At 38.7% G+C, this 17,939-nt stretch overlaps 1 protein-coding gene across 1 annotated transcript; it reads left to right on the top strand.

The window, feature by feature from the left end:
* Positions 1–1,122: 1,122 nt before the first annotated feature.
* LGSN (lengsin, lens protein with glutamine synthetase domain) lies at positions 1,123–13,149 on the top strand. Its single transcript, XM_001506034.2, has 3 exons — positions 1,123–1,873; positions 6,947–7,125; positions 11,950–13,149. Exons 1-3 carry the CDS (start codon positions 1,123–1,125, stop codon positions 13,147–13,149), a joined length of 2,130 nt encoding a protein of 709 aa, XP_001506084.2.
* Positions 13,150–17,939: the final 4,790 nt, after the last annotated feature.

Genomic DNA, 17,939 nt, shown 5'->3' with positions numbered 1-17,939 from the left:
TCCTTCTGTGGAAGAGTTTATTACATAAATAATCATGTGGATTCAGCAATATTTTTGCAATTAACATTAGCTTTCTCCATTCAGACATGATCCATGCTTGGGAAGTTTGGATGGATTTGTGAAACCACTGAAATAAACCAAGTTTCCTTTCTAAAACTTTGTTGATTTTATTAGCACAGGTAACGACAAGCACAATCACAGAAGTGATTATAGTCAAAAAGAAGTCAGAACAAAATTCTTTCTCCAAAATCTCTTCCGATTGGAACCAGAAATTAGAGCAGCGTTCCCTGCAAGCCCCTAGAGTTTTAGTTCAAGCCTGTGAACTGCATATTCACAGGAATTCTCCTGGTGGTTTATTTTTGAGGTAGTTCCAATGTCTTTCATTCATTTGCATCCCTTGTTTTTAACAGACAAAGTCTACTGAAAGCCTGGTGCCCCTCTTAGAGACACATAATTAAACTCTGTACTCAGGGCACTGCCATTCTGAACACTGACAGAGCTAGTAAACCAACTCTAAGAATCCTTCAAACAATTAATCTTACCTTTCCTAAAAGTGAAAAATTTGAGTAAAGGAAAAATGTACTCTAAAATGCTGACACCTAAATACTTGTGATTTTTAAATGCTTACTATGTGCCTAGCATGGTACTAGGCTCTGGGGTAGGTGCATGATAATCAGGTCCCACTGTCAAAGGGAGAACAGGTATTGAATCCCCATTTTACAGATGAGGGAAATGAGGCACAGAGAAGTTAAGTGACTTGCCCAAAGCTCACATAGCAGGTAAGTGGCAGAACTGGGATTAGAGCCCAGGTCCTCAGATCTCCAGGCTTGTGCCCTTTCCATGAGGCGATGCCACTTCTAAATAATAAACCACCCCATTTCTAGGTTCGAACCTCTGGCCCAAAATAAAATTTCAAAGTTTGACTTTAATTGTCCTTCTTATTTTGTCCTTCTAAACTCATTTTATGCATTAAGTGTTATTTGGCTGTGTGTTTTCTTAATGATTTCAGTACTCAGCAAGAGGCAAACATAATGCAACTGATCACAGCTGGAGCTCTCATATAAGAAACAAAGGAACTAAAGATATATTGGAAAGTCAATTTCTCCATTAGAATTCCAAAAAATGGATGCCTCCTACAACATAGATATCCTGGACCATTCTGACCTCCAAAGACAGGATGGTCAACTACAGAGGAGCCAGGAAGACCCACCTCTTCAAACAACAGTTCCTAAACAGGAGCAAAAGGAAGAAGGAAATGAAAAGTCTTCACTTGTTGGAAGTCTAAAAGATGACACATCTAGGATTATCAAAGAAACACACAAAGAAGATGAACCAGAGGAAATGGAGGTAGGGAGTCCTGAAACAATTGTGGCTGCTAAGACAGAGGATACATCTGAGGAAACAGGAGGCCAGGGATGTGAGTCTTCTGGAAAAAAGACAGAGAACAAGATGGAGTTTTCAGTGCACCATGACAAAGGGGCTCATTCAGCTTTCCCCCTGGGGACTGGAATTTCCAGACAGACTTTGCAAGAGCTGAAAATGTTATTGAGAGAAAACCCAGTGGCTATTAATCAAGGCAGAGATGCCGGGGAACTGAAGCACAAATCTTCTCATGGAATCCAGTCCCAACCCTATGAAAGAACAGTTGAAAAGCAGTATCGAATCTTTGAGGCATTCTGTCCTCACTATAAAGAAGATCAGAAAGAAAAACAAATAGTGGGGAAGCCAATCATGGGAGCCAATTCATCTGGGTCTGATCAACAGCAATCAGAAGACAGTCAGAAGGATCAACCCACTGTGATAAAAACATCTCCCCACAAAACTTCGGGCAATGTGCCTAGCATTAAAGTTGACTCCAACTACAGCCATGCTGGTAATGATTTTTCAACTTAATTTTTTGATTAAATGGTATTGATTTAGCTTGCGTATGAAGTTGTAACAATCCCTACAATTGCCAGATGTAACAGAATAAGGCTGATGTCTTTGCATGCTCAACTCATTTTCATATGTTCATGGGAGGAAGTACTTATGAAGTCAACACCTGACATTTACACACAGCCATATCTTTCTCACTTTAACTGAAATATAACCTCACTATACCCAAATCAAGGCAGAATTTCCCCTAGGTCTTCTAGTGGCAAAAAAGCACTGAAGCTCTTGTGTTTTCTTTTTTTTGGTAAGCATTTTTAGCAGTAAAACCTTCTCCCATGAAGGCATCAAGATTTAATTTATTAGTCCTATGAGGTAGACAGGAAGCAAGGACAATCTAGCACGAACAGCGCTGGAAAGGAAAACACATGAACCGCAAAACTTGAAATTACTTTTCTGCTATTCATGGGCTCTTCTGGGAAGGGCTGACCAAGGAGCATAATTGTTACTAACTGGCAGGTCTTTTCCTGCAGGGACACAAGGGAACTGTACTTTTTCTGATAATGGAGGAGGTGATAAGCACACCTAGGCACTCAGTAAAGTGTTAATGCTTAGCAGGCATCAACTAAAAGAGATATAGGACAGCAAACAGACTAGAAAGCAGAAGTGGAGGGAGGATGTTGCTAAAGAGCACCAACCAAACAGATTTTAAGAGTCCCTTTCCTCCCCTGAATCCTACTACAGCATCTAAGAACTTTAAACTTTTAGAAGTTTTTCTCCTTCATGCTCCGAGTCAGAGAGTCAGACTAATAGTGGTATTTATTCGAGGTTACTGTGTGCAGAGTACTGTACTGAATGCTTGGGAGAATGCAAGATAACAGAGTTGATAGAAACGTTCCCTTCCCACAAGGAGCTCACAGTTTAGAGGGGGGAGATAGAAAATAACATCATTAACATAAATAATAAATAAATTTATAACACATAGTAAATGACTATGAAGACAATAGTTTAGATTAACTTTTCTGAAGGAGAAATGCATTGTAAGTCAGTATCATTTTCATTAAGCAATGAAAATGTAATCACAATTGGTCTACTGCCATAGATGCTATAAAAACTGAAATGACTTTTGACATGTTGGTGATATTTGAAGAAATGGCCTATGACTACAACATAAATTGTCCTTTAGTATACATACCAAATTAAACAGTAACAATCCTTTCTAAAGGAGGCATGCCATTCCACATACAATGTGAACTCATCTGTCCAGGGCAGCAGCGTGAGGAGTAGAGACAGATGAACTGATCACTGAATTGGGCTACTGCTAATTAGCATAAGATATTGCAACTGGCAGCCAAATTAAATAAGAATGCTTCAGAATTTCTCTGACTTCCTCTGCCTCCTCAACTCCCTTCCGCATTGCCTATTCACTTGGATCTGTACCCTTTGAGCACCCCCTTATTAGCCCCACAGCTCTTATGTAAACATCCAAAGTAGTGTGGCTTAATGGAAAGAGCACGACCTTGGGAATCAGAGGATGTGGGTTCTAATCCCTCCTCTGCCACTTGTCTTCTGTGTGACTTTGGGCAAGTCACTTAACTTCTCTGTGCCTCAGTTACCTCATCTGTAAAATGGGGATTAAAAGTGTGAGCCCCACATGGGACAACCTGATTACCCTGTATCTACCGTAGCACTTAGAACAGTTCTTGGCACATAGTAAGAGCTTAATAAATACCATTACTATTATTATTATGGTTATTTATTTATATCAATGTCTGTTTCCCCCTCTAGACTGTAAGCTCCTTATGGTAGGAAACCTGTCTTTCAATTCTGTCTTTCAATTCTGTTGTACTTTAGTCTCCCAAGCGCTTAGTAAAGTGCTCTGCACATAGTAAGTGCTCAAGAAATACCATTCACTGATTGATCATAATTACAGGAAGCATCATAAATTCAAGTAAGTTAATTGATTTTATGCAGCAGGTTATAATACATATGGAATGTGCATCACTGGGAAAAAAATAAGGTTATCATTACAAAATAATTGCCATACTAGGTAAGACCAATATTCCATCCAATCCCATATGTCTTACTATCTCCAACAGTGGGAAAAGGATGCTTGGCAGACCCATGGCATGGTTACCCCCTTGTTGCCATTCTAATGCTTAGGGAGGCATCATCTGACATCCCCTCTAAATGGCTTCTCCTCAGTGAAGTCATTTGAATCATAAAATTATACAACCCTTCTTCAAATTGTTACTCTGTTCTTATTTCTTATGTCAAATTACATCTTGAAACATGAAATTGAAATCATAGATTTTTTCTTTTCACAGCCCATTGTCCCTGAAATGACTGAATATAATTTCAGGTTTTCCTCTGTTCAATTTATCAATTACTAGGGCAAATGAATGGGCATTTGTGTTTGGAAAAGAATAAAAAAAATTCAGAAGATATTAATAATCGGGGTAAAAACCTTACTTTCTTTTGCAATTTGCTCTGCAAGAGGAAGCACTCATAATTTTTTTCCTTCACACTGTTTGCTTATTGAAAGCAATCAATCAATTGTGCTTATTGCTCTTACTACAATCAGAGCACTGTACTAGGCACTTGGGAGAGTACAATATAACCAAGTTGGTAGACAAGTTCCCTGCCCACAAGGAGCTTACACTCTAGAGGGGGAGACAGACATTAAAATAAATTAAGGAAAATGATAATAATACTAGTAACAGCTATTAAGTACTTACTATCTGCCAAGCACTGAACTTAGCACTGAGGTAGATACAAGATAATCAGTTCCCACATAGGACTCACTATCTAAGTAGGAGGGATAACAGGTATTTTTGCAGATGAAGGAACTGAGTCAAGAGAAGTTAAGTGACTTTTTTATTTTTCAATGCATTTGTTAAGTGTACACTTTGTGCCTGGCACTGTACTAAGCACTGGGGTAAATACAAGTTATTGTGGTTGAACACAGTCCATGTCCCACATGGGGCACACAGTCTTAATCCCCATTTTACAGAATAGGAAACAGAATCACAGAGAAATTAAATGACTTGTCCAAGGTCACATAGCAGACAAGTAGGCAGAGCTGGGATTAGAACCCCGGTCTTCTGATTCCCAGGCCCGTGGTCTATAAGTGTTGTGGGGCTGAGGGTGGGGTGAATAAAGGGTACAAACCCAAGGCAAGGGTGATGTAGAAGGGAGATGGAACAGGGAAAATGAGGGCTTTGTTGAGGATGGCCTCTTGGAGGAGATGGGATTGTAATAAAACTTTGAAGATGGGGAGAGTGATCGTCTGTCCAATATGAAAGGGGAGGGCGTTTCAGGCCAGAAAGAGGTTGCAGGTGAGGGGTTGGAGGCAAGATAGGTGATATTGAGATGTAGTGAATAGGTTGGTATTAAAGGAGCAAAGTGAGCCTTCTGGATTGTAGTTGGAATCAGTGAGATAAAATAAAATGAGGGTAGGTGATTGAGTGCTTTAAAGCCAGCGATGGGGAGTTTCTGTTTGTTGCAGAGGCTGATGGGCAACCACTGGAGGGTCTTGAGGAGTGAGAAAGCATGTACTGTTTCCATGGGTTTTTTTTTAGAAAAATGATCTGGGCAGCACAGTGAAATATGGACTGGAGAGGGGAGAGATGGGGACAGGGAGGTCAGGAAGGGGGCTGATGCAGTAATCAAGGTGGCATACGCTAAATGCTTGGAGCAAAGTGATAGCAGTTTGGATGGAGGGAAAAGGGTGGATTTTAGCAATGTTGTGAAGGTAGAATCAACAGGATTTGGTAACAGACAGAATACGTGGTTGAGTGAGAGAGAAGAAAGCACTCCTTTTTTATTGTAATGATTTATACATCAGATGATTGCTGAGATTCAAGGATCATTAAAGAAAGAAAGGTCTTTAGACCGACAAATTTCAAAAGTCTTGACTATCATCAGCTAGATAAGCATGGAAAGTTCACTTAAAAATAGTATGAATTATGAAATTAGACAGAAGTGAACAAAACTCTCTTGGGCTGCATAATCCGTTTTTTTTGAATAATACCTAAATGGCACTTGGAAGCAGTGGCCTGATGTTTTGAATAGACAACAGCTGAGTGATCAAGAATGGAGAATGAAAATTTACCGGGAAATTACAAGCTTCAATATTAAACCATCCCTTTATATTAGAGAAACCTTTCAGATAGTCAAAGCAAACAAAGAATTCAACAGATAGGTCTTATCTTCTGAATACAGAGTAAATATAAATTTTTTCAAGTTTTTGGATTGTGGATCACCTGGTCTGCTGGGCAGTCAATGCCTGTTCTCCCTCTTCCTTAGAATGTGAGCCCCATGTGGGATAGGAACTGTGTCCATCCTCATTTTCTTTTTCTTTTTGGGTTTTGTTTTTTGGGTTTTTTTTTTTTGTATTTGTTAAGTGTTTACTATGTTCCAGGCACTGTACTAAACACTGGGATAGATACAAGCTAATCAGGTTGGACATAGTGCATGTCCCAAACTGGCCTCACAGTTTAAATCCCATTTTACAAATGAGGTAACTGAGGCACAGAGAAGTTAAGTGACTTGCCTAAGGTCACAAAGCAGACAAGTAGCAGAGCTGTGATTAGAATGCAGATCCTTCTGACTCCCAGGCCCGTGTTCTATCCAGAAGACCACACTGCTTCTCAACTATATATATCTAGTTACATATGTATAACATATATCTACCTCAACACTTAGAACAGCGCTTGACATATAGTAAGCACTTAACAAATACCTTGAAAAAGACCCAGTAATATTGCTTGAAAAGCAGTGATTTGAACAGAGGCCACTTGAAAAGAATGATAAGGAGAAAAAAGTTAAGGCCCTCAACTGTAAATAAGTTCAATAGATTCAAGAGACTGAGAGCATAATTAATCCACATATAACAGCAATCTCTGGAATGCAGATCAATTAATTTGTTCCCTAGTCTTAGAATACACTAGTTATAAAGACCTCATTTGTATAGCTCCCTGACTCTCCAGTACATTTATTATCCTCTGAGTAAAGCTGTTCTTGCTAGAAATATTGATAATTTAGTGACTTGCACACCATTTTTTTCATCTTTTAGATAAAAAGAGAGATCCTGATGTACACCTCCCTAGAATTCACATCCCCCTTCACTTGCGATCTAGGGTTGAACACATTGAACAAGAGATGGCTAGAGACAATATACATTTTGTCCGATTTGAAGCGACTGATCTGCATGGGGTCTCCAGGTCTAAGAGCATTCCTGCCCGCTTTTTTCAAGTAAGTTCATCATCTAATGATATAATTGTGACATTGTAAAGTGCTTACTATGTCCCAAAACAATACTAAGTGTTGGTGTAGATACAAGATGTGCAGAGTGGACACAATTCTCATCTTATATATTGTACTGTAGTTTTGAGACCAATTGAAGGCAAAGTGACCTTATTTCTATTCTTGGTGACTTGCAAATTTAAACTAATCATGCGTTCTCTTTGTCCTTCTACCTCTCTCCAAACTCATTAGTGTTCCCTAAGGATCTGTGCAAAGCCCATCAAACCCCACACATCCATTCCTCTATGTAGTAGAAGAGTAAAATAATTAAAACTAGTAATTTAGAGTCATATGCCTTGAATAATTTCCCTCCACAGAATATCTTTTCAACTCACTACTATGATAAAATTACATTTTATTTGACATTAATAAGTTGAAAGAGATGTGCCAAGAGGAAATATCAGAGGAAACAAATTTTGGAAGAAAGTATTCTCTTTTCAGCTGCTAATTCAGATAAGAAGACACTTTATTGCTACTGGATGGCTTAATACAATTATTTTAGTGGTCCACTGAATTATACATTGCTTTTGGAAAAGCTATACGTTTAAGAATGATTTCTGGTTCTGCCATAATTTTTCTTTCCACTGAAGTAATTATTATATTACTAAGGAATCAAAAGTGGACAGCAAGACAATAGACAGAGGACATTAGCAAGTTTATAAGAAAGCTAGATATTCCTCCAAGTGATTATTTATTATCCTGTGTGCAACCTGTTGTGTTTAATAATAAAAATGAAAAAAAGATAATGATGTGTGTTAATTGCTAAATTTGTGTCAAGTACTGTACTGAGTGCTGGGGTAGGACCAAGATAATCAGGTCATATACTCTTCCTATCCCACCTGGCGAGTATAGACAAAGTGAGAAGGAAGACAGGTACTGAATGCCTATTTTACAGATGAGGAAACTGAGCCACAGAGAAGTTAAGTGATTTGCCCAAGTTCACACAGCAGGCAAGTGGTAGAGCAAAAATTAGAACCTCTCTACACTGTAAGCTCATTGTGGGCAGAAAACATATCTACCACCTTTGTTATATTGTACTCTCCCAAACAGTAGAGAGCTCTGCACATAGTAAACTCTCAATAAGTATGATTTATTGATTGATGCTCTTTCCACTAGACCACCTACTTCCAATTTCCTAAAATATTTGTTCTATAATTTGTGTTAATAATACCTACAATTAAAACTTGACAAAGATAAAATTCTATATTTTAGTGAATTTATTGTTGGCAGTTAAATGTGACTATAATGAAAGAATAGAAACTGTTTTATGGAACTGGTGGCTTGGCATTCTAAATCAATCTAAACAATATAAAAGTATATTTCAAATCAATTCTAAAATGTAATCTTGGGGAGGGCTTAAAAATAGAGATCTGGATACTATCATTTATCATCTTTATATGAAGAATTTTTGATTAAGTTAAAACTCAATATTCAATTAGATATTTAAAACATTTTCTTCCATTGAAGAGAAATAGATATCAACTAGTCACTATAGCTTTAATATCTCATTTGCACATTTCTTCATTTTCCCCATATATCACTCTCTTCTGTTTCAAGAATGATGATCAAAGTGGAAGTTAACAAAATTTATGGGGTTTATATCAATAAAAGGAGCATCTTTGGGGTCCTAGAGTCTTTGGGATCCAGGATGCCAAGATGATATCTTCCTCTGCAGCTTGCCCTACACAGTAGCAAAGTTAGATCTACCTTAGAAAAATATAACAAAACCCCACAAATTTTGAATATTCTCTTGCGAATTTTAGATTAGCTGTGATGAGAGTTTGGGGGAAGCAAAGAGGTTCCGACCAACTCCCCCCCTACCCCCCCCCCCCCCCCCGGCTACTCTACCATTTTAGAAAGAGAAAATGTTCTTTTCCACTTAAATGATAAATTGATTGGGATCTGTGGCCTCTCTTCAGGGTGAATAGGGAATTCTATGTTTCTAGAGTATCCTTCACAGAAAAATTTAGATGCTCTGACAACAGTGTCATTTCAGCACAAACTTGAAATAAGGAAGAGGAAAAAGCTCTCATAGATGACAGGATTCCTGCAAGGAGTTTTGGTAGTAGTGAAGTGGAAGGATCTTTGAAATGCATGTTGGAAAATGTTTCCTTCTATGGGGAGTTTATAGTTATTTTTCCTATAAAATGACACAGGCTAAAATACTGAATTAATTTTACAAACTTGAAGGATTCTCTTTTTGCCATTTGTGGTCATGGCAGTTTCCCCTGGTGGGTGTCCAATGATTCTTTCTATTCCTTTCTGTGATTTTTTTTGCTCTAAAAGCAGTCAAGATTATTAATATTACTATGTACTGGACAGGCCCTTAAAGCAAAGTACAAAGTAGAGTGCTCTGCAAAGCACTCTGCATAGTATTGGGCCCCATATTTAGAGAGCAACACAGATTTGAAGAAAAAGCAAAGGATAACAATGGAAAAAAAAACCAGTGGTCCCATTGTGATTAAAAAAAGGAAATTAATAATGGGATGGCAAAATTATTTAGTGGAAGAGTAGGAAACCCAGAGGTTTAGTAAAGTCAAGAATAGGAAGTACAGTTTAACAAAGGTATCCACCCTGTTCTCTAGAACAAGAGGAAGTGATGATAATTAAATTTGAAAGCTTTAGGAAGTAAAATCGTTGTGGCTATGAGTGCTTTGAGGTAGCAGAATAGGGTCTTATGAGGGGGGAGGAAGTGAGATGGGAAGGAGTTATAGCATCTTCTTCCCTATTGCTCTTTAAGGGGAAAGCAGGACTCTCTGGAGACCGAAGGATTGATTTCTGGGAAAGCATTTCTAGTCTTATGCTTCTGAAAGAAGGTTATACTGTGGCCTTGGTGGATGCTGTCAGAACTTCAACAAATCAGTTGATGTGGAAATGGCACTTTAACAGTAGTATCTTAAAGTTTGAATGTATGCTTGTAGGTAATTTTCCAACCCTTTGTCCCCACCAAAAGCTTAGAAAAACAGTGATTGTTAAAAAAGCAATTTAAAATTCAAAAAGCTCTCAATATAAATTCAAATAATGAATACTCTTCAGCCCCTTGACTCCATTCTCTGCCAGATGCCATGGAAGTCTTAAATGGGTGACTGTCACAAAATCTGCAAACTATCTCCTGAGTCTTTTGGAGATTTTCAAGTCTCCCCCAAAAAGAAGGTGGCAGGGGATTAGAAACATGACAGTTCCAACTGTTTGTTTGGAATCTGGATCATTTTGGGAAGTGATGAGTGAGACCACTGGGTAGGAGAAAAGAGAAAACTCTTTAGTATCCAGATATTTGATTTTGATGAATTTAATCTTTGCATTTAATTTTAAATTTAGTACATCACTTTCCTTTGGTGGGAGTCAGTATGAAACAGGAAAAAAAGAACATTTTGCCAAGTTCTCCAACATAGGTATTGCATTCTCACAGAGTCTCACATTAAGGAAAATTTATGTTGTCTTAGTGTTTTGTTTTCATCACTCCTTGTGTATCTGTCACCAGTTCCCTCTTCCCTTTTTTAGTTTTAGATTGTGAGTCCACCAAGGGACAGGGCACAGTAAGTGCTTATAAATAATATTACTGCTGCTACTACTATTGCTAGTATTACTGTTTTTGCTTTAATATTCATGGTATTCAATATTCCACTGCATGGACATCTGCGCTTGTTTTTATTCACAACCTATGAGGCTCCCACGTCACACAAGCATCAGCTAATTCCCTTAACTGTAGTCTTGCCAAAATGCATAGTGAAAGCTGTCAGAAAACTGTTCTGTGAGAAGCAACATTTACTTCATGTACATATTTACAATTCTATTTATTTATATTAATGATGTGTATATATCTATAATTCTATTTATTTATACTGATGCTATTGATGCCTGTTTACTTGTTTTGATGCCTCTCTCCCCCCTTCTAGACTTTGACTCTGTTGTGGGTAGGGATTGTCTCTACTTGCTGCTGAACTATACTTTCCAAGCACTTAGTACAGTGCTTTGTACACAGTAAGCGCTCAATAAATACAGTTGAATGAATGATAGAGCACATGCCTTGGAGTCAGAAGGACCTCATTCTAATCCCAGCTCTGCCATTGGTTGGCTGTGTGACCTTGAGCAAGTTACTTAACTTTTCTGTGCCTTAGTTACCTCATCTGTTAAATGGGGATTAAGACTGTGAGCTCTATTCAGAACAAAGACTGTGTTCAACCTGATGAGTTCGAATTATCCCCTAGAGTTTAGTATAGTGCCTGGCACATAGTAAGTGCTTAACAAATACCATACACACACACAAAAAAAAACTGGATATATTTAGGGAGGCATTCCCCTTGAAGGGTTGGAGAGAAGGTAGGATGGGGCAATATTCCATATTGTTTTTCTGTTTTGTAGGTGATTATTAACTCAGAATAAATAACAGCTTTTTGTCTGCTTTTTTTCAATGGCCTGTTTTCCTAAGAGTGCAAATTAGCCAGTTTAAACAATGAATGACCAAGGACCAGCTGCTTTTTAAAAGGGGGTAAAGGTGCTAACTAAGGGCTTCTCTTACACTGTATAATTTTCAGAAAAAAAATCAATGGGAGTTACATGGAGAGTAATAGATTAATGAGAACTACATGGTGAGTTAGCACACTCAGAGAGTAAAAGAGTCATTTATTCATCCCATTTTCTGCAGGAAGAAGAATGTAAAACAGCAATTTCAGTTTTGCACACTCTCATTAGAAATGCCCTTTCTTAACCTGTTCCTTTAACCCAAATTTTAATGACCATACCAAGATCTTCCTAACTTTCCTCTTCATTCAGGAAAAAGCAATTCACGGTATTTCCATGCCCAGAGGTTATCTTGAACTGACTCTGAATCCTAAGGATAACGAAGTGGATCATATAAGTGCCCCCAATTTTAACAGTGACATCATCCTGATCCCAGATCTATCAACATTTCGAGTCCTACCTTGGGCTGAAAGAACAGCCAGAGTGATATGTGATTCCTTCACCATAATGGGAAACCCCTTATTGACCTCTCCCAGGCATCTGGCCAAACGGCAGCTGAACCAACTGCAGGAATGTGGCTTCTCCTTGCACTCTGCCTTCACATATGAATTTTGTGTTTACGGTATGGCTGAAGTTATAAATTCAAAGACAATTTCTTTCCCTGCAGCAACTTTACTAAATAGTCATGACCAAATTTTCATTCAGGAACTCGTGGATGGATTGTATCACACGGGTGTTAATGTTGAGAGCTTCTCTTCCTCCATTGGGCCTGGACAGATGGAAATCTCTTTTGATCAAGATTTCGGCATCGGTTCCACGGACAGCGCCTTTACCTTTAAGACTGGCATCAGAGAGGTTGCCAAGAAGCACAATTATATTGCCAGTTTTTTTACTGAAACTGGATTCTACAATTTGGGAATTCTCTCCCACAGCCTGTGGGATGCTGGTGGGAGGAAGAACTTGTTCTCCAGTGGTCCCAGAGCCCAGCAGCTCACCGACATTGGGAAGAAGTGGTTATCGGGGCTCTTGCTGCATTCGGCGGCTCTCAGTGGCCTCATGGCTCCCACCGTCAGTTGCCGTAAGCGCTATTCAGGGGATGAAAAAGAGCTGAAAGAGTGCGTGAATACCACCTGGGGGTACAACGATAACAGCTGCATCTACAACATCAAGTGCTATGGCCAGAGGGGCCCCCAGATACAAGTCAGGCTGGGCTCAGCTACTGCGAACCCTTACCTGGTGTTGGCTGCCACCATAGCTGCAGGCTTGGATGGAATCCAGAGAGAGGTCAGTGTCCTCGGGGGGCCAGATGACTGCCCAGACCTTTATCAGCTGAAACCTTCAAACATCCCCTTGAAACTAGAAGATGCCCTTGTGGCCCTCGAGGAAGATAAGTGTATCCGTGAAGCTCTTGGGGACACTTTTATCCAATATTTTGTGGCCATGAAACAATATGAGCTGGAAAATGATGAAGCAGATGCTGAAAGGAATAAATTCTTAGAGTATTTTATTTAGAGAAATGTTTAACCTGTCCCTTCAAGGACAACCTGACTGCTTAAATAGCCGAAGACCTATAAAAAATTGGAAATTGGTAAAGATTGTGTCAAATCCCAGACATATTTTACATTTTTGTTCTTCAAATGATGGATTTCTTGAGCAGTAACACCATAGGCATGGATAAATATGGATACAAAGGATAATTAGGTCGACTTTATCTTAACAGTAACAATGCCTATCCACTTACCACAGCTACTTAGAAAACATGTTGCACTGATGAAGATGAAAGGTAAACTTCAGATGACAAAGTTCTCCATCACTCCCCTTTTCCAAAAAAGCTCAGAAAAACTCTACCAATATTTATCTCATGAATTCAACATATACTCCCAAAATCAACTCCATTTTACAAATATGAGAAACAGAGGTCTATCTGGAAAATAGGATACTATTTTTTGGTTTTGTCCACATCTACGCCAGCCTAAAACAATTTCCAGCCACCCACCCTCACTCCCACTGGCTGCCTAGCCTACCTACTCTTCCTCCAACTACAGGCTATATGTGACCTTGAGCAAGTCATTTAACTTTTTTGGACCTCAGTTTCCCCATCTGTAAAATGAGAATTCGATGTCTGTATTGCTTTCCTTATTAAACTGTAAGGTCCTTGAGGATAGGAATCATTATTTCATTTATTGGGTATGTTCCCCACCACCTAGCAGGTAGTAGGTACCCTGAAAATTATGTTAATTCTGCTACTGACAACTATAGGGTTGGCTCAGAACCATCTTCTCCTCCGAGCACACAATTCATATCCTTATGCTGTAAAGCTGGTTGGAAGGTGGGAGTGGGGTGAGAATACTCTATTAGAGGTGATGTTTTCTGTCAAAATGTACTGCATCCACATACTCATTCCTATTTAGAGGATAACTATTTTTGAAAGATATCTTTCACCATCAAACAAAATAAAGTCCTGATACTTTAAAATAATAGTAGTAATAGAATTTATGAAGTGCTTACAGAGTGCAGAGCATTGTACAAACTAGTTTGAGAAGCATAGAATGTAAGAAAATATGGAAATTTTGATTAAAGCCTACATTTTCATTTTCATAAAATACAAAGATCGAAAAGATTACTGGACCATCTGAAAACAGTCCACATTCATTGGAGAATGATTAGAAATCAATTGTTAATTAGGGTTCTCACCAAAAAGAGATAAAATTAGATGAAAACCTTGGTGGATACAAAATAATTTTATTCAAGTCCTTAGGAGAAGGAGGAGATAACTACAGATATAAATTAAATGAACTTTCACTTTAAGAAAGCAAATTTTTATAGATTTGGGGAAGAGTAGAAAGGGCCTGATTAATAGTAAATCAATAAAGAGTATTTACTGAGTCTTTACAATATGCAAAGCATTGTACTAAACCCTGGGGAAAAATATAAGCACACAGCTTCAGCCACAGGGGACTCACAATCTAAGAGAAGAGAGGACACAAAGGGGAAAAACATCAAACCAAATCAGTAAATGATGAATGAGGGTTTGACTTTCACTGTTATTATTACTATTAATAATAATAATAGTGATGATAATATTTATCATATGCTTTCTATTTGGGGTAGATACAAGATAATCAAATTGGACACATCTTTGTCCCACACTGGGTTCACAGACTAAGTAGGAAAAAGTAGGATTTAAACCCCATTTTCACAGATGAGGAAACTGAGGGTCAGGAAAGTTATGTGACTTGACCAAGGTCCTACAGCAGGTAAGTGCTAGGTTTAGAATCCAGATCCTCTGACTCCCAAGCCTGTGCTCTTTCCACTAGGCCACAACACACTATTATACTGCTTCCATGCAGATCAAGTTCATCAGACGGTTGCAACCACCCAGTGTCTAAATGCTGTACCGATAGGCTTCTGGAGAGGTGAGGGGAGTGGGTGAGGGGAAGTGGGCAGGGCAGAGCCCATTTCCTGTGGGATCAAAGGGAGGGTGGAGGTGGTTCGGGCATTCAACTATATACCACAGACCAGGGAGCTTCAGTAATGGTGGCATTCCAAGCTGAATAGCATTTGCCATTACCTGTTATCTGCTCCCACAAGGAATGGCACAGGCCTCTCTCTCTTGTTAATGCCCAATGGGAGAACAGAGGCATTCTTGGCTCTCAGATCAACCCACTGAATGCCAAACTCTGGTTGTGGGAAAAACAAGTAAGGTGTGAACTTGGTAGGAAGAAACTAAGGGTCTCTGAAAAGCACTCCTTCAGGTTTAATAATGTCGGTATTTGTTAAGCGCTTACTATGTGCCGAGCACTGTTCTAAGCACTGGGGGAGATACAGGGTAATCAGGTTGTCCCATGTGAGGCTCACAGTTAATCCCCATTTCACAGATGAGGGAACTGAGGCCCAGAGAAGTGAAGTGACTTGCCCACAGTCACACAGCTGACAAGTGGCAGAGCCGGGATTCGAACTCATGAACTCTGACTCCCAAGCCCGTGCTCTTTCCACTGAGCCATGCTGCTTCTCACTGAGCCACGCTGCTTCTCATTTCAGAGAAATGTTCAGGTTTGCGAACAAACTACCGTGCCAAAAATGAGGACAAATAAAGTCATAAAATTTAGAAAAGAATCACTTAAGCATTAAAAAATCTAACATTTATATAGCAACATATTTGGAAAAGTTAAAGCCCGAAAGAAAATGAGACAGAATATACATTTTAAAAATTTCTTTAGACAAAAAAAAAGACTAGTGAAATTGTTATTCAGATCTCAAAGGCAGTAAGGGGAAGTTTATAACAGATGACTGGGAAAAAATAGATGTTTTTAGAGTTTGTTCTCACTTCCATCTTGATTTAAAACATTAAATATGAGCAGAACAGAACAAATCCCCTTTCAATGGAAGGTTGGAGAGCCAAACCAAAATAGGGGAAGAAATTAAGAATAAGTACTTAGTACTTCAAATTGGAAGGTCCAGCTATCAAGAACCCTTGGGTGCTCAAGAACCATTGCTATCACGGTAACTTGCCAATATCCCTCATGGAGGGCTGAAGGAAAAGGATGATTATTATATGTGATGGCATAAATGAGGAGAAAGGAAAATCCTGGCAATTACAGATCTGTCAATTTAACATCAATACCAGGGAAGATACCAAAACAAATAATTAAATTTACCAATTTTCAACCATCTACTTAAGTATTGTAAGAAACAAACAACAAATCTCTGGGCAAATCCTGGCACATTCATTTAAACCACATAGACAAAGGATCAGCGATGCGACACCTGGAGAGAAAGGAAATGTCTCAAGTGCCCTCATACCTTCCCCTTTCTTCACCCCTCTTTTCCCTTCTCTTTTTCCTTCTGTTCCCCTTATTGCTTGGGTTACTTTCCTTGATTTTGGCTTGCAAAAATTATGTAAAAAATAGGGGCATTTATGCCAGTAATTATGGAATATCAAATTGAGGGTTTTACTTATTAACTTGATCCCTTCATGCCAAGATGCCATTTTCAGTATAATAAAAATGTGTATTTTAGAAATGGTATGGTCTGGATTCATTTATATTCCTGTATGCTTCCACATACAAGAAATGTAAATGCTCAATTGAAGTTCTGCATAGATTCCCAAAGTAAAACTGTGGAAAAAAAGAAGCAGAATTAATAGTGTACTGGGAGAGTCTTAAAACAGACTTCATGTTTTTCATTCTGCATCAAATGATATGAATATGATTTTCATATTCTCAATCCTACTTTCTCCCCTTCCAAACAAGTTCCTTCTGTGGCAATCAAGTCCATATTATTATTAGAAATGCCAGTCTCTCTTTCCCATCCCAGTGAAAGGGCAGGTGTGTTCTGCTCCCTTTACTCTGCATCGCATTTATCCTCTGTCGATGCTTCAGTGGCATTTGCTAAATGTTGGAGTGACAAAACAAATTCCCTTGGAGCTACAAACATGGCTCCCAGTTCCGAAGAATAAAACAGATTAGCTAATGCTGGATGCATTTTAAAATTTTATCAGCTACTTTATTTTGTGGGATGGAGATGAATCACTCATTAAAAAAAAAAGAAGCCTTAGCAGCTGTTCTTTGAGAGAAAGAGTCCAAGTCTAACAACACACTAAAAGACTGATAAATGCCTAAGAGAGGCTATTTTGGGGCTGTGCCATAATGGCTGTTGCAGGTAGTAAATTATTTTAAATCTTTATTCACTGCCTGTGCTTGTTCTGATTCAACAATAGGCTAATGGTCTTGTAATGGAAGTCTATGCTTATCAAAACCAGCAAGCTCTCCCATTATATGGTACTTAATTTGCAGTTAAAGTCACCATTCCTACTCTGCCCATAGTTTGTTCAGCTCAGAACACAGAAGCATGCTTAGTGGAACCATCTCATCAACTTGCTTTAAAACAATTTCCTCTTGGGTAAAGTCCAAAAGCTGTTTAATGGCACATGAGAACATTATACTTCCTATTTTTGATCAAAAGTTGAGGTTTGAAATCCAAATGAGCAGTTTTCTTGATTGACATAGTAAATCTAATTATTTTTGTTGAATTCTGGCTAAAACACTGTTGTCATGTTATCCCAGGAAAATGGTATCTTTATGGGGACGACTTTCCTGTTCCTGACCTAACGTGTTTGGGGCTACTTCATATTTGGTTTAAACCTAAAGCTAACACTGATTCTTCCATTAGACAACCACTAATCCTGAGCACTCTAGGACCGAAGCCTTGCCTTTTGGTTAGGATAAACTCATCCTCCAGACTGCAACCTCATTATGGACAGAGAACGTGTCTGCTAATTCTGTTGTAATGTACTCTCCCAA

The sequence above is a fragment of the Ornithorhynchus anatinus genome, chromosome 1 (assembly GCF_004115215.2).
Source record: "Ornithorhynchus anatinus isolate Pmale09 chromosome 1, mOrnAna1.pri.v4, whole genome shotgun sequence".
Lineage (NCBI taxonomy): Eukaryota > Metazoa > Chordata > Mammalia > Monotremata > Ornithorhynchidae > Ornithorhynchus > Ornithorhynchus anatinus.
This window is presented reverse-complemented; position numbering and strand designations above follow the sequence as displayed.